At 28.0% G+C, this 18,731-nt stretch overlaps 1 protein-coding gene across 2 annotated transcripts in view; it reads right to left on the bottom strand.

Annotated features, from left to right (window-relative positions):
* Positions 1-899: 899 nt before the first annotated feature.
* The window catches only part of LOC107073210 (uncharacterized), a 36,159-nt gene continuing 18,327 nt past the window's right edge, over positions 900-18,731 (bottom strand). The window contains exons 2-13 of one of the 2 annotated variants that reach the window (XM_015333761.2): positions 12,332-15,076; positions 5,381-5,475; positions 5,119-5,248; positions 4,926-5,029; positions 4,663-4,840; positions 4,317-4,560; positions 4,054-4,228; positions 3,840-3,966; positions 3,606-3,767; positions 3,429-3,511; positions 2,990-3,028; positions 2,394-2,535 (exon numbers count right to left, since the gene is read on the bottom strand). In XM_015333761.2, coding sequence (XP_015189247.2) covers positions 3,007-3,028; positions 3,429-3,511; positions 3,606-3,767; positions 3,840-3,966; positions 4,054-4,228; positions 4,317-4,560; positions 4,663-4,840; positions 4,926-5,029; positions 5,119-5,248; positions 5,381-5,475; positions 12,332-14,662 — 3,651 coding nt within the window. In that variant the 5' untranslated portion in view covers positions 14,663-15,076 and the 3' untranslated portion in view covers positions 2,394-2,535; positions 2,990-3,006. Of the gene's footprint in view, positions 2,536-2,989; positions 3,029-3,428; positions 3,512-3,605; positions 3,768-3,839; positions 3,967-4,053; positions 4,229-4,316; positions 4,561-4,662; positions 4,841-4,925; positions 5,030-5,118; positions 5,249-5,380; positions 5,476-12,331; positions 15,077-18,731 lie in introns of both variants that reach the window. The other variant, XM_015333760.2, reaches the window with a different exon arrangement.

The following is an 18,731-nucleotide window of genomic DNA, read 5'->3' as shown; positions in this document are numbered from 1 at the left end:
AAAGTTACATATATATATATATATATATATATATATATAACTTTGTTTTTGTTCAATGCTGCAGGGTAGCATAATTCAGACAAGATGAAATATAATACAATTTAAAATTATTTCTTATAGTTCTATTTGATGATACTTTGAATTTTTTTTATGAAATCAACACAAAATAATTGTTTCATTAGATAATTCCATTTAAAAAAAAAAAATAAAAAAGAGAGAGAAAAGTATATCTTGTTGTACAGATGTACTTTTGTTTATTGCTTTTCATGACGTTAATTGTGTGGAGGAAGGTAATAAGTTTTATCTCTTCACATTTATAAATTAAATATATTAAATTGTGTCAAATTTTTTTCAAACAAATTGTTTCGAATATTTGAAACATTAATTATTATAAATGATTATATCTTTTTGTTGTGAAATTTATTTTGATATATCTAACTATAGATATGATGTTTATTATTATAAGTAAAAAACATTTGCTTACTTCATGATCATCTTGTTACTTATTCGTGTCACATAGTTTTATTCCTACCATAACTTATCATTTTCTTTATGTTTCAATTTTAAAATACATTATACTTTTTGTTTGTTTAAGTAACGATTGTATGTGATATGATAATATATATAGATATATATTACTTTTTGGGAATATATAAATGAAAATGTTAAGACTGATAGGATAATAATTCCTTCCTCCTCTTGAACACCGAAATATTATATCATTTTAATGAAATTAGATCAGCATTGATATAAAAGGAGAGAAATGTATATATATATATATACCATTTATAAATATCCAATTTTCTATATAATCAGTATATATAAATATTAATTATTACGAAGAATTTTCAACGTTTTATATAATAATAATAATAATAATAATAATAATAATAATAATAATAATAATAATAATAATAATAATAATAATAATAATAATAATAATAATAGTAATAATAATAATGATAATAAATGGCAAGAAATATTTACGGGGATGAGGGGGGATTTAGTGTTGCTAATATCATTCGATGGTAACAATATTTCTTTTTTTGCAAAATCATTTCCGATTAATGCAGTCTCCAAAAGTTAACCGATATAAATATCTTTTTAAATAATATAATATCATCGTTTATATTTATTTATATTAACTATATAGAATGCTTAATAAATATTTTATAAAAAGAGTGATGTGAAAAGAATTAAATGAAATAATAAAATATAACAGTGATATATGTTAACAATTAAACACTATTCGAAACAATAAATATCTAAAAGATCTATTATATAATATAGACTGCAATAATTGGAAAAATTTAGCATATTTTAAAATTGTCTCTCTACGATAAGTCAAAAATAAAAATCAATAACCTGAACATCAATAACTTTACAGCCTGAAGTACACAAAGTATTATTCTGCACGTTGAACAATAATATGTATCACATGGCCAAGCAACGACCAAAATTTAGTTATCTTTTCTTTTTTTATTTTTTTTATTATTATTATTATTAAGTTGTGAATCAATTCGGTGCTATAGACACAATGAAAAAATATGTGTCTCTATATACAATGAATGAACATTATTAGCATGTGATATATAAATTACTATGATTTTTGTTAGAAAAATTTGTGATTAAGGATAGATAATTCAGTTTAAATATATGTCTTACGTAAATTAAATAATTATTAATATCATGTAAATCTCGGCGAGATAAGTTTTTCTTTAATATGATTTATTCGTTTTCTTTTTCTTTTTCTTTTTCTTTTTGTTTATTATTGCACATTGGAATGAGCAACGTTTATTTTTAATTACATTCACCGAATTGATACATGACTCGGTAATTTGTTTAACTTATGAACTTGCACTCACTACACGACACGGTCAAATAATTCACAGACATACTGAGAATCATTTCGTGATCATTAATACTGCGATAGTTTGTATGTTTTTTAAGATGACACATCTCTATTATTACATCGTACACACGACATAACGTTGTCACACTAATAGTTTTTATTTTTGGCTAATATTTCATTTGCTGGTATATTTACTGGACCTTATAAACAAGGTTTCATGGTTGTGTCCTCTCATTTACTATTTAACAGAATAATATATATATATATATATATATGCATAGATATATATTATATATTATTTATACATATAAATAAACACAGCTAAGAGTTCAAGTTGCTGTTTCTTTCTTTTTTTTTTGTTTTGTTTTGTTTTGTTTTCAATTCTTTAATTTAAAAAATAAAATAAAATAATAAAAAGTAAATGCACACAACCTCCTCAACATTTTTGTGAGTGTATAGAGATTCAGATATAATCAATTTAATTATCGCTATCAGCGTAATCATCACTGTCACCACTATCATAATGTTGATTTCTTGACTGGTCACGAGCGATAGATGATGCCAGATTGTCATGATGAGTTTTTGACAAAATATCTGCACCCTGAGATACAACATCCACTGGTTCACCAGCTAGGATATCGAGATTTGGCGAAAATGTATCTTCTGAAGTTGAATCGTAAGATCTGTGAAATAAATAATTATTATATCAGATGTTATCAAATGTAATTCAAATGTTATTAATTATATCATACTAAATGTAGCATTATATTATTTTCTTATGAATGAAAGCAATAAATATAACATAAAAATAATTCACGCATGATAAATAAATATTATATATGAACAGATACAAAAGTTCATTGTTTATCATAATGTTTACAAGGCGTAACAAAGTAATATACATAAACAGAAAAAAAACACAAATAAATTAAACAGTTATTCGATAATTGCATATTGCAATTGGTCATTCTAAATTGTAACAAAAGTAAATGAAAAAAAAAAAAAAATAAAGAACTAACTCCTCATGCATATACAGAAGCAGATTATTATCTCTATTTAATCCGTTATTTTTGCATCTAATGTATCCAGCCAACATGCATCTTTTTACGGGTGCATGCAACTGTGGTATTTACTTACTCAGCTGTAGATGATGGTTACGTTTCATCATCACACAGCCTGCAATAAACGCATATATCGCACCAATATCATTACACTATTATGATAAAAAGGAGAAAGACGTATAATACTATGTTAGATCCTTTTAATTAACAAACTAACTAAGTTGAAAGTTGTGCATGCCAGAAAGAACGAGCGAAAAATCAATGACTATGAAATTCATTTTTTTTTCTCATAGTAGTAGTTGCACTGAAGAAAAGCCAGAATTATTCTATTATAATAAAAGTAAACTTTTTATAAATCATTTTTTCTTTTCTTTTTTAAATAACATATTTATACATACTTTATATTAAAATGTTGTTTAAAAAGAATTCAAAAATTTCAATGAAAACTATGACTTAATTTATATCAAAGGTTAATAATAATTGAATTATTTATGTATCAAGGACAAAATACTTACGTTTGATCCTTTTGGTCATTACCACTCTCTTCGGCAACTAATAATTCGTATTCTTCTGCCGCAAATCGATCCCAATCGGACATCTGCAAATGATCATGAAATTTTATTAAACATATCCAATGAGCGTATATGTTTCTAATTAGTTCTAAAATTATAATTAAGATATATAATTCATACCTCATGACCATCACGTGCCGAAGCAAATGGATCTCTCTGCTCGTGATCGAGATATTTTTCTAAATTAAAGAATGTATCAAAAAAGATTGATGTCATTTTACATTTTTTTAAATCACTCAAAGAAATTTTTCCCGGCGTTGCTGGATGAATCATATCTAACATCTAAAAAAAAAATTAATATTGATATTAAATACATTAATTAACTTTTTTAAGTTAATTAATTTGAATATATACCTGACAGAGGCAATCTTCAAAAGGTAGAGTTTCAAGTCCTATACCTTCCATACGATGCAATTGTTCTTCATAAAAATATTCTAACTCAAACATGGACAGATAACCATCTCCATCAAGATCCATACATCTATTTAAAATACATATTAAATTATACATTATTATTAATGTTTCATTAAATATTTGTAAATATGTATTTGAATAATAATTTATATACCTAAACCAATACTCGATAGCAGTTGGATGATTCTTATCTTCTTCACTTAGAAGAAACCATACAAATTCTGTGTAACTCATTTTATCTTCTGGTTGTTGAATAACACCACCACTTTTAACACCACCTCTCGTAACTGCTCCGCTAAATATCCGTTCGATCATTCGCGTAGATAATGCTGTTAACACGTAAAACGTTTAAAGTTAACATCACTTTTTGTTTATAATACTTTATCTTAAATAATCTCTCTTAGAAATAATTCTCACCGTTATCGTTGTGTCTTGCCAGATCCATTTTATCGATGAAAAGATCATGATCGCGATCCAATTCCCAGAATTTGCAATAAATTACATAGAAATGTTCGTAACTGAAGTATGCGGTCACCTGATTAATGTCTTCTTCATGTTCGAGAACAGCTATTACCGCTAAAAGATTACTTCTTCGTAATTCAGCTACCGATATCTTTCCGCTCCAACTACGATTGACACAATAAAATATCCTCGCGATTACCTGTAATTAGAATAATTCATTGTTTTTTTTTGTTTTTTGTTTTTTTTTTAACAAGATTTCATAATTGTCAAAAAAGAAAAATAACAGTTGTTAATAACAAACCGTGTGAACGTAACGTGAATGAAATTCCTTTGCTTCTTTTAAAAATGTTAATCCTGGATGCGTTTCAACGACATCTTGTACCAAAGGAATCAAATCTTCAGGTAATATGTTATTTCTTAGACCTCGTGTAGTGATTCTAATGAATTTACTAGCTGCATCATGATGAGTACTCGTTATCCTATACACACAAAAGAAATATACAAGGTTTTTATGATAAAACATTAATTATTTAATGTTTTGTGTTATTGTAAATAATTTCTTACTCTTTCCAAAATTCAAGGAAAGTGCTCATCTCAACAAATTCGGTCTGATCTTTATTAGCAGCAAGGAAAAGTGGTACCTTCCAATATAAGGGTAAATCACAGGCCTAAAATGAATATGATATTAATGAAATAAATTGATCTATGATGAAAAAAATAATAGATAGAAATATTTTCAAGGATTTTCTTTAGAAACCTTCGTGATCAAGTGAAATTGTGCACGAGAGACACGATGACCTGGCAAACTTTGAAATGCCGTAGTAATTCTTGAAATGGTAGCCTCCAGTTGAGAAAGAGGTGTGGGTTTGCCGCCAGGGAAGTAGAATCTTCAATAAAGAAATATACGTGTAAAAAAATATAAACATCTTACTTGTGTATCGTCGATGATTAAAGTATCTCTATTGAAATTTTCTAAGAATAATAGTAATAGTAGTAGTAGTAGTAGTAGTAATATATACCGAGGTATGTGAACATTTCTGTTCGCCTTCACGTGCCTCTGTAACGTAGTATGTGGTGGTAAATTTTTTTGCTGTGTCTTTTCCTTTACGTAACTCTGAAAAAAAAAAACAAAAGAAAAATAAAATCAATCGATCGATCGATGAACAAATAACAATCTGAGAAGAAAACATCAGATTGTTATATAAAGAAACAAAAAGAAAAAGTATTTGTGTCAGGGTTGAGTTTTCTCTTTAATTGTAAAAATCTAATTTGTTATCTACAAAATTATATTATATAAATATATAATATATTATTTTTATAATACATGTATAAAAAATAAACTAGATTTATTAACTAAAATAGTTATTAACAAAACTAGTTATTAACTAAAATAGAACATTTAAAAAATACAGCTTATTAAAGTAAAGCTTTATTTAAAATTAAGCTTTTTGTTATTTAAGAATGTCTATAAATTTATTTATCTATTAAAATTATTATTGTTAAACATTTTTTGTTATTTTTTAAGAGTAAATAAAGACTGGAATCCTCAACAAGCATTTTTTTGTATACATCAGTCATTTTGACTAGTGTGGTAGAAAATGGTGGTATATCTAGTGTTAAAGTATGAATTTCATTGAAAATTGAACATGAACGAATGAATGATATAATATCAAGATGTAATTATTCTATTCCAATGTATTTACTGTATAATTTAGTTATTAACTAAAATAGAACATTTAAAAAATATAGGTCATAAAAGTATCTTACTTTTAAGGTTACGTGACTATAATTAAGGATTAAATATAAGTAATAGATGTGTTAAGGGTTTAAAATAAGATATTGTTATATTTCATTGTGTTGTCAATAAATCATTCTGCTTCGAGGTTCTATGCGAAATTGACATTCCATCGTAATTATATCGACGATAAACCCAAGGACGCGACTTCCTGTTACGCGAGATGCTGTAAGAAGGATCCGAAGAATTCAAAGAGGCCGACAATGCCAGTTAAATGCGTTGCCGCACCTTGAGGCCCCCTGTGTGACCGGTTACATCATGATTCAACTATAATATACGATTATGCACATGTATATGCATTTAAGTATGTATGTATATATATATATATACCTGCCATCTGAAAGTTTTCTTGTATATACATTTATGCACACACAAGAGAATTGAAATATTTTTAAATGAGATTTAAATGTCTCTCTTCTTCTTCTTTTCTTTTTACGAATTATCTTACGAGGAAGAAGAACTTGTTTCGTTGATCATCTGATTAACATACTGACACGGGATTATAGTAGGAAGAAGTAAAATTAATTGAATGAAATTTATGTCTCAGTCAGGATGACTAATAATAAGAAACAACATCATTGAAATCTTGAATGTAATAATTAAAGATAATAATATATATTATTTAAAATTAAAACACATACAAATAGTAATTATTTTCTAATCTTTTTAAAACAAATAACCTTGGTAAAATTATCTATGGTTTATTACATATATATGTTTTAAAGAAAAATATAATTTTTTACTAAGGGTTGTTTCTGTAAAATAATAAATAACAAAATTTTTAGGTTAACTAATTGAAATGTCTCAAGATAATTTTATTACAATGTGATTTTACTTGTTTTATATTTTCAATATAATATTTATGCAATTTAGTAATGTATATAACATATTTTAAGTGGAAAGTAGTGTCGATTTTTAACCTCAAAATTCAAACAATTAAATATTTCCAACAAGTTGTTATTATTAATCAATAATTAAATTAATTAAAACTAAATTAATTAATTACGTATGCAAATTTTTAATATATCGTAACGATAAAAATCATCAATCGATTTTTTGATTTAAAATATTAGAAATAATTTGACATGCGTAGTAACAACATTACTTTTCGGTCCCCCTAATATATCCAGTGAACACATCAACGTAACAGTGATTATTTATAATAATTATATAATAAAATATAATAATAATTATATAAATATAATTTTAATATGTAAATTAATTATATTTCCTTTTTTTTAAATTGGTTGACAATTTTTTATCGAAGCGTGACAAACGTCGTTACTTTCCAATTATGGTTGTGTTGTGATCTTTTATGTCAAATTTGTTTTATGTTACTTTTACTTCTCTCTCTCTCTCTCTCTCTCTCTCTCTCTCTTTCTCTTTCTCTCTCACTCTGCCTTTTTCTTTTTTTACACTTATCGATCAACATTAATCCTAACGCAAGATCACAATCTTTCACCCAGAATGAGTCAGCATTTACCAAATATAAACAACTACAACGATGCCAAGCGAATCAACATTTTTCTTCCTCGATCAAATTAATTAAATCGTACGAGAGAGTTTACTACTACGTTCTTAGCCTTTTCTGGAAGTCACGAACCCTTTTTCTCTCTTTAGAGAAACAGGATACAAAGTGTTTCTGATAACATCGAGGAGAAAAAAAAGGAGAGAAATAATTAAAAAAAAAAAAAAAAAAAAAAAATTAATGGAATAAGAAAAGTTTTTTTTAAGGACAAATAAGAAAACTTTTCGAATTAACTTAACGAGTTTTTTTTTCTTCTTTCGATCAATTTCAATTGAACAAAAAAAAAAAAAAAAAAGGAGATGATCTAAGAAAAAAAGTATAAAAATTAAAGAAGAAGAAGAATATCATTTAAATTGTGAAAAAACTTTGGTTCGTGACTTTTTCCTTTTCCATTTACTTTTACCAATTGCATTAGTATCAATCATAAGTTATAAGAAATAAAATCCTTTTGATTGGTAATAAGTACTACGTTAGTCAGGTAACACTTTAATATTTTATATGAATATCTTTTTTTTCCTTATTAACGTAATCCAAAAAAAAAAAAAAACAACTAAAATAAAAGTAAATAAAATAAAATACAAAAATGTTCTTTTTGATAGAAATCAAATCTTTTTTCTTTTTATTTCTTTTTTTCTTTTTTTTTTTTTTTTTAATTTTATTACCACGTTGATATTCGATATAATAAAATTTATACGAATTAGTTGAAACTTCGTTCGAATTCTATGAATATTATTATTCGCCTAATTACGTCTCCCTCTCTCTCTCTCTCTCTCTCTTTCTCTTTCTCTTTCTCTCTCGCTCTCTTTCTCATATATGGGAGAGTCACTTTACAAGGAGATACTTTCACCACCACTCTTATCCAAGTGAGTTTCTACTATTATACACCCACGCGAATAATACGTCCAAACAAATATCACGAGTTTCGATCGATAATTAATGTTATTAAGTTATTACTTAGTAAAAAAAAAAAAAAAAATAATAATAACAATAATAATACACCAAAAAATTAATTTCTGAGAAAGAGGAGTTCTTGTCAAACAAATATTTTATCCTTATATTCACTACACAAGTCGTTAAACAATTATTTATCAATTATTATTATTATAAAAATATATATATTATTGTTATTATTATTATTATTATTATTATTATTATTATTATTATTATTTATAAGAAATATTTTTATTATTTTAATATATTATTATTTATAAAAAAAAATAAACTAAGAATAAATCAATTAAAACATATATCAAAGTCACTTTTTTAAAATAACTGTCACAATCAAACGAACAACTAGTATAAAAGGAAATGCAATAAAAAATTATTATTATTATTATTATTATTTATAAGAAAAAAAAAACTAAGAATAAATCAATAAAAACATATATCAAAGTCACTTTTTTAAAATAACTGTCACAATCAAACGAACAACTAGTATAAAAGGAAATGCAATAAAAAATTATATATATATTATTATTATAAAAATATATATTATTATTATTATTATTATTTCTAAGAAAAAAAAAACTAAGAATAAATCAATAAAAAAAATATATCAAAGTCACTTTCTTAAAATAACTCTCATAGTCAAACAAACAACTAATATAAAAGGAAATGCAATAAAAAAAAAAATAAAAATAAAAACAAATTCTTATAAATTCTTTATCAGGATTGAATCAGAGAGAGAAAATTTGATTCGTAGTTGGTAGTTTTACTCGAGGAAAAAGTTTTTTTATACTTTTTCTATTCCCTTTTATATTATCTATATATATATACTATATTATCTGTGTCTCCTTTTACTGTAAACGTTATAAGAACATAATGATCTTTGTGTGGACAATGACGTTTCTCGAGCCAAGCCCACTTTTCGACAAACGTCGACTGCATTGTTGAAACATTGAGTAATACATTATTGCGAATAAGAAGTTGTTGTTGTTGTTCTATGATCACAATTCTCGGTTAACGAACGATCGATTGTTTGTTTGTTTGTTTGTTTTTTTAAACGTCACATTTAAATTGTCATATTTTAACGAAAACAATTAGAACAAAAATTAAAAAAAAAATATTCACGAATAAAAATATTCACGTAAAATTTAGAACATTTGTAAATAATATTGAATAAAAATCAATTTTTATATTGTTAATCTATTTTTAAAAACAATAAGAGAGAATAATACTTTTTCTTGAAATAAATTGACCTAATCGCGATTCTATTTTCTTTCTTTATCTTTTTGATTGATCTCAAAGGTCACGTGAAGTACCTCCACTCCCTTTTCCAACCCTTTTAAAAGAATCTATTCGAAACAATATTTATCGATCAAACGATTGATGAGGTAAGTCCACTTATGTTAAATAATAGACGTGCCTAATCGTAAGTAAAACTCTTTTCGTATATCTTCTTAATATATATATATATATATATATATATATATAAAAATTACGTGTCACGTTGTTTGTCCGCAATGGACTCCTAAACTATTGAACCGATTTTAATAAAATTTTGCACACTGTGTGCAGTTTCATCCAACTTGAAAGATAGGATAGTTTATATTTCAATTTATAATCGCAATATTATCTTATTGCGAATTATTTGTTTATTAACAAGGAGTCATGATTATTTCTGTTAGTTCGATAAGATTCTAAAAGATGGCGGTATAATGTAATTCGTTGACTTAAAGACGTGTGGATCGGACTGATTATGAGCCACAGCAACGTGTGGCGGGGCACCCCTAGTATATATATATATTAGGGGGACTGAAAAATATGTAATGTTGTTACTACGCATGTCAAATTATTTCTAATATTTCAAATCAAGAAACCAATTGATGATTTTTATCGTTACGATATATTAAAAATTTGCATACCAGATAGAAAAGGGTTGTTGATAATTTGATTAATTAATTAATTTGATTATTGATTAATAATAAAAATTTGTTTGAATTTTGAGGTTAAAAAGCAACATTGCTTTCCGGTCCATCTAATATACGTGTTTTAAAATATATGGACATAAATTCAGAAGTGATTTCAATTACGATTAAATAAAAAAATTATACAGTCTGATATGTAAATTATTATGAAAAATATTGAAATATAAAAATTTCTATCCAATATACTATCAATCAAAATTAATTTCATCAATTCCAAATAAATACACCAGTATGTAACTACATGGATCTAATTTATCTGTGTGTGTGTGTGTGTGTTTAATATTTTTCAATTTAACACTTTATTTTTCTTCCGTCATACCATACTTCTTCCTTCCACCTAACCTAAAAATATTAAATTTCACCAAAGATAATATTATTCCACCATTTATCTTCTTTTAATAGAAATTCTTTAACGAGATTTTTAACATTTGTTTCAATTATGAATACTTTTCTCCAAACAATTTCATTCATTGTAATAATTTGTCTTTTTATTTTTTTCAATGTTTCAATGTTATTTGTATTTTTTTTTTGTGGCAAAAGTGGGGGAAGTGAGGAGTAGACGGAAATACATTTCTTTTTTTGTTTTGTTTTCAAATTTAGTAAAATTGTAGAAGAAATTATTTGAAAAGAATTTTATCAGCTAACAAATTTTATAAAATTATTTAATAAAAATTATTATTATTATTATTATTATTATTAAGAAGAAAAGACTATGCACACAAAATATATGCCAATTTTTTATTTATATACCAAACCTAAAAAATTGATTTTTTTATGTGTGAGAAAGCTTCGAAGAAAGATTGAATATGAAGGAACTTATGATGAGACAAGAAAGATCTTGAACTCGTTTTCTGGGGGAAAAATAATAAGAAAAAAAAAAAAAAAGTACGAAAGATCGAGAACACTCGACAGGAACATCGTTGTAGTTGCCAAGAATTAATTTGGACGTCGACCAAAATGTACGATATATGTGTAATACGTACTTTGCAAGACAATAAGAACTGAAAAGATTGACTAAATGTGTATGTGTGTAGGAGGATGAGAGTGAGGGGGTAGGGAAAAAAGGAAGGGCACAACTATTTGCTTTACCTTTCTCAATCACGAAACACACTTCTTGAAAGATCTCGATTTGTTCTCATTTAATCTTTCATTCTTATTTTGTTAAGCCTTTTTTGGACAACGTTAGAGAACCTTTTCTAAGAGGATTCATCATTCGGTGAAAGTTTAATTGCACTTTTAGTTGCACACTATCAATGGATCAATCGATTTTACTACAATTTCTTTAGTGATTTTGTTTACATTTGTTTTTTTAGGAAGAAAAAATAATTTGAAATGAAATTTAATATCAAATCTTTCAGATTAGTATCTTCTAATAAGATTTAATTATGTGTATATGTTTTAGCACGTGTGAAATATCTGTATAAATGTTACCATAAATGAAACTGTGTTTTTAAATAAGATTCTTGTAATGGGTTGCTTTGTTCTCTTTTAGGCGATGGGTTTTTCCAAGACAGATTATCCCTCGTTAAAGTTTCATCTAAATATAACCTCTAACCCTAGGTTGTAAAATTTCTTTCATACCAATTAAAACACATACTTTTTTTGTTTCTAAGAGAAATTAGCACAGTTAAAAAGTTAAGTACACGTATTTTGTCTTTATTTTTTTTTTTAACAAAAATGTTATTCTAATTAAATGTTAACAATCTTATTAATTAATTACCTGAACCTTGCTCTGCACCTCGTGTCCGGTTCTCCACGTGGCGATACCAGTTGGACGAGGACCTCGTTTGTCCAATAATAATTCGCTAGGACATTTTTCGAAGATCAAAACACGTTCAGCAACCGAACCTCTTGTGAGAAACGGCCTGACCGGATTGTTTCCAGTTCCCGTAGCTGCAGCAGCTCTTATATGTTGTTTCTGTTGTGTTGTCAATTCGGGATGTGGCACTTGTTCGAGTCGTGGCCTTGGTGAATTTATCCTAGGACCCCATCTCGAGGTTATAGGATCTCTGTCATCTTTATTGTTTACATCTTTATTATTATCCTTTCGTAATTCTGATTCGAATTTAGACCTAGCATTTGATACTAATTGTTCTGTCGTGTTAAACGTAGCTATAGATTTTTGTTCCTCGAGTCTTTGCTGAGCTGGTGAATTTTGTTGTGCCGCTCTATACCTTACTTTGGCATAATCTACCGCAGACATGTTTGAAAGTTCATTTTTACTCAAAGATTTAGTCGTTCCATCCGTACTGTTTCCAATGGCGATCGACGAAGTCGTCAAATTGTTAACTAATGTAGCTGACGTTGGTACTAAAGTTACTCCTTCGTGATTATGTCCAATAATAATTGGCTTGATCGGTTCAACTTTTGGTTTTTCTTTCTTAATCGCTGGCTTTTGTCGAGCGGCAAGTTGAAATATGGATGAACTTGTTCTTTCAGATGGTTCTTCCGTTATCACCGAACCCGTTTTTAATGCGTTTATCAATCTTTCCTCTTCTCGTGCCACCTCATCGAGGAAAGCTTCATCGCAAACAAAACGATTCGAACGACCACGAACTGTACTTTTATTAACATCTTTAACCACAGATGTAACCTTAGTATCTTGAGGATTACTCGGAATAGTTTTAACCGATGTAGGACTGTTGTTGTCGTTCGATCGTTTACCATCAGCCAATTTATTTTTTAATGGCCACGTGGTCAAGCCTGGATTCGAGCTAGCATTGTCAGAGTTTAAATTAGAGTTCATCAAGGATGAAATTACGGTACTGGCCGGTCTCTTTTGTTGTACGATCTTAGGAGATGTTAAATCAGCTGGAAAAGTAGTTTCAATAGTTTCAAGGAATACTTCTTGATGATGGGCGCTAGGTACTTTCGTAGAAACTTGAGGTTTTATTATTTGGGATGGTTTATTAGGAAAAGAAGAAGTTGGCGAATGAATAAGAGATGAATTAGTAGTCTGTTTAGTTTGATTCATAACGTTGCCCGATCCAATGATAGAACCACCATTGCCTTTAAGCGGTGACGTTTGTTGATTTTGTTGGGTCGAATTTCTTTCAAATTTTTGTAAGGCAAATTGAATTGATGAAGGCAACGTCTTAGAAGGCGATCTTTGGTTAGAAGCGGCTATCCTAGCTTTATCCTCAACTACAAAATTGTTCACTAACTTTTCTAAATTACCATTGTCCAAGTTCGGTGTTTGTACGAGAATATCTACCGCTGATGTAGGACTGGTGGTAGTAGCATTTAACGATTCGATAGTTTTACCACTAGAATTAGCGGGTGAAGTTGTGGGTGTCAAAGCACTGCCAAATTTGTCGGCAGCTGTGGCATTACTGTGGCAGTTTAAAATTTCCGTAGGTTCCAAACCACGACTTTTCCATGTTTGATAAATTGCTTCGGCATGATCGCTGATTTGTTTCGCTATAGCTGCTATGTCCTCGTCACCGGACGATGATGTCGTTGACGATGAAGTATCCGTAGGAAATTTTCTACGAAGATCATGTTTTGCCGTTGCGGCCATACTGAAGAATTTATCCTCTTCTACCTGATGACAATATTCTTTTTCCTTAACACGTATTTCCTCTAACTCCTGTACTTTCCTTAATTCTTGATAATGTTGTTGTTGTTGTTGTTGACGAAGTTGAGGATGATGATTCAATAAGAAACTAGTCGTTCTTGTACTTAACTCAGATGTATGATCTAAAACAAGCTCAGCCAAATCAGGATTATCCTTTATTGGTATTATGTTAACAGGAATCGCGTAACCAAAGTGTACGGCACGACAATCAACCTCGTCGAGGCCTATACGCGATTCATTGATCAAACAGGCGTTCAAGTCGGGACAATGAACGGCCCTACTTGCACGAGGATCGACCGTGGCAGATACGAAAAGATCACGTCGGGTTGCAAAAACCCTGTGTTCTATCGTCTCGATTGCCGGTATCGGCAATTGCCGGCTACCACTCGGCCGATGATGATGATGGTGATGATGTCGTGCCGTAGCCGTTTCTGTTGCTATTGGAGAAGCCGTTGCCGTTGCCGATCCTGGCATATCTCAGGCTGACTGTCCTGAGAATCTCCTTCTCCAAGGCCACGATGAACTATGCCGAGCCTTAATCCACGTGATCCTGTAACCACCTATATATAGTCGCCTCATTGCGTCCCTTTTGTTTCTGGTTTTCTTTTTTCAAATCACTTTTATAATTACTTAGCTTAAAGCTAAGATTTCTTTGTGATGAATTTTTTTCTTACGTTGAATTTCAAATTGTTAAGTTAACACGATTGTTTAAATCGAATTTTTTAATATAATTTTTCTTTTGTTTTTTTTTTGGTTTCTTGATTACACGAACTGTTTACATTTCTCTTCTTTTTCTATACAACCACTTTGGTAAATTAAAATGATTCTTCTTGATTCTAGTAGAGAAAGACAGTGGGAAAAATTTCTTCTCAGCTTATTTGATGATTTCTGAAAGAAAATGAAGATTTTTAATTAGTCCAATTGATTTTACATTTTATTTATTTAGTTATTTATTTATTTATTTTTCATCGATTTTCGGATAAAATCTCTAACAAATAAAAATAAAAATGCACGTATAAATTCTCATTTTTTGCCATTACTACGGAAACAAACTAGGATGCGAGATATGCAAATTATCTAAACTATCTGAATTATGAGTGTGTAGGTATATAAAAAAAAATATATATATATACTAAACGAGATAATTTTGACGATGAATCATTTCTTTACTTCCATTTAAATACTTTATTTTTCAAGAGTATTTAAAAAAAAAAAACAACCAGTCAAATTACTTGTAATATTTTCTTTAATACTTTAATGGCCGCTCTTACACAACATGTGTGTGATAGCCGGAACAACCGTTATTGGCCATTATTTATTTATAACTTTTTATATATTTAAAATGATATAAAATTAAATTTGTTGTTAAATCGTTCGTTGTTTTTTGTTAATTTTTTCGTAAATTTAATTTCAGTTTTTTTAAAATTAATTTTTCAAAAATATTACCGACCCCTGACGACGTTTGATTGCGTAGACGTGCGGCCATTAAAATGTTAACAATCAAAGAAATCTTGTAAAAGTCACCCTCATTTGTTAAAATTTCAACTCAAACATGGAAATCATATGATTATATCAAAGAATGAATTTTTAGAATCCTTTCATTCACGATTAGATGAAGCAAACTATTATTTCCTCTTTCCCCTGTACAATCATGGAGACATTCTTTTGATCAAGTAACTATATTTACATATATCTCATGTCGCGAGAGTTACTCGGTCACGTTTGTGGTTTGCATCGTTAGAATACGAGACAGAAACTTCTAAAAATAGTATTCAGCGAATATTGATATACTATAAATGGTATCGATCGAAGTCACCAATCGGTCAAACAAAAACCTATTACCAGTTTTGATTGAGTAATCGTTTATGGTAACTTTTATTATTCTTTTTGGTTTTCGATAACAATTCTTGAATACAACGTTTAACACTAGATACATCAGACCAATCATTTTGACTAGTCGGGCCATTTCAATTCAAAATTTCTACTTATGTAACATTCGATTTCTGTAAATAATTATGCGTTTTGTTACTTAAAAATGTCTATAAATTCATTTATTTATTAAAATTATTATTGTTAAATATTTTTTGTTATTTTTTAAGAATAAATAAAGACTGGAATTCTCAACAAGCATTTTTTTGTATACATCAGTCATTTTGACTAGTGTGGTAGAAAATGGTGGTATATCTAGTGTTAAAGTATGAATTTCATTGAAAATTGAACATGAACGAATGAATGATATAATATCAAGATGTAATTATTTCATTCTAATGTATTTATTGTATATTCTATGAAATTTTTGTTCAAGTTAACGAAAAAGTAATACAAAGAATGAATTAATATACAGTTAGTTTGATTAACATGATCATTAAACTAAATCAATATTGATTATTCCTATTGAGATTTGAAATGTTCATCATTGATCTTTTATGAGATGTGAAAACAGAATGAGAATGAAAAAAGAGTCAACAACAAGAAATAAAAGTCAAAGAGAAAAAAATGCATATAAATGCTTTGAGAATGTGAAACACGAACGAAGTTGTATAGCTTTGTGTACAAATAAGTAATCAAAAGAGAAATGTAATGAACGTACTACGCGAGTCAGAGAACTCGACATAGAAGACTCTTTTCTCTTCAATGTGTTAATGTTTGTGTGTATATCTGTGTGTATGTGTAGCACTAGCTGCATCGTTCACACAGTTACACACACTTCACCGATTGCGTAGTAGAATTGGCATATAATGCGTATACGTATGAGTTTACATATAACACACATTGATGATAAAGTATCTCGAGTAGAGTTTATTTCGGTTCGTCCTGTAATATTAGATGCAATGCAGAGTGAGACTCGAACACGACAGGATTCTTTCTCGTGTTCACCCTATCACACACAGCTGCAATGCACTTGTGTTTTCTGTGCGATACATTTATGTTCATTTAAAAAAAAAAAACAAAAAAAAAAATACATATATGTTATATACATACATGTATGTTACATACTCAGTAATACAAGTTAATTCATGACAAAAATTATCATAGATTTCAATCGAAACAATTAAACGTTTACGAGACTGTATATTAACAAAAAAAAATTACATTTTATTGTACACTCAAAAATTATTTGATTTAGAAAATAACTATGATAAAATATGAATTTACGAATGGCTAACAATAAGTTGGTAAAGTTTCAGATTGAATTTCCTAACACGACGATTTCAAATAACTCGTAAATTATTCATCGTACGAGAAATTGTTTGAAACAAAAGTTGCATAATATTAAAGAGAGGGTGGGTGGTAATGGGGGGGATAATATACAGTGGTGCTCTAATTTATTTTTTATTACCTCACTTTAATTTTTTTTTTTTATTATATATAGGATAAAAGCTTGAGTTCTTTTAAAAAAAAAAGGGCATGTGTCTGTAATATATTTTACTGTATATATAAATATATTTGTTTCTTATTGAAAATATGTCGTTTAGAATGTCTCTTTCGAATAGAATACAAAACGTCATTTTCATAAATCCTTCTGGACATGATTATAGTACTAGCTACGTCGTACTGTTTCGATATTCGAACATTTATCGTCCACCACCACCACTACCATCAACGCTCAAAATTACCAAGTCACGCCACCCTGGTGTATTTCTGGACCCGAACCTTTCGTTGTACCAGTTAACTCGCATAGCATCGAACTTTAACTAGAACTACGTATTTGCAAATTGTTTATAATCTTAGAGCTTTTAAATTAATCGATTAAAACAAAAAAATATATTAACCAAACATTAATTGAAAAAACGTTGTTTGTTTATTTGTTTGTTTCACCTTTCGTTTTCTATATTTTTCTTTGTCATTTGTTCTACTTTGTATCGATGTATTTTTGTTATATGATAAACTGTAAATTTAAAAATTTGAAATCTAATATTAAAATCTAATTCTAATCTCTCTTGGTCTAAATTATCGTAACAAATTCAATTGTAAACTTTTAAACTGTATAATATGTGATCAAACAACAAGAACAAACACAAATATGCTACACTGTATATTATACAAACTATTAAAACTACAAATTAATTACATTAATTGTTATTAAATTATTAAAAATCAATGAACATTTTTCAATTACATTTACATAATTACAAATTTCAGGTTAAACAACCAACCAACATTATTGAAGGTTGTTAACTGTATAACCTAACCTTAATGTATAACCTACAAACATGAAGATTGATAACTTAATGTATAATTATTTCCAATACATTATTATTTTATTACACTCAAGCATGTTATGTTACATTTTCATTTATACAGGTGTATAAAAAAAAAACCCAAATATATAAATAAAAATAAAATTAAATGAAAAAAATAGAAATGCATCGAAGTTTTACATCGTTAGAAAGTAGATTAGTCATATGATTAATTTCCAGTTAACACGCAACCAGAAATTAATAGAATACTGTTAAACATATTCTCTTGATTCTTTTCTCTCTCTCTCTCTCTCTCTCTCTCTCTCTCTCTCTCTCGATTTCTTTTATATCGAAGATTTAAT

The sequence above is a fragment of the Polistes dominula genome, unplaced genomic scaffold (genome assembly GCF_049000335.1).
Source record: "Polistes dominula isolate Pdom_NZ unplaced genomic scaffold, Pdom_raw_medaka contig_15, whole genome shotgun sequence".
NCBI lineage: Eukaryota > Metazoa > Arthropoda > Insecta > Hymenoptera > Vespidae > Polistes > Polistes dominula.
Note: the sequence above shows the minus strand (reverse complement) of the source record. Positions and strands in the feature narration are given on the sequence as shown.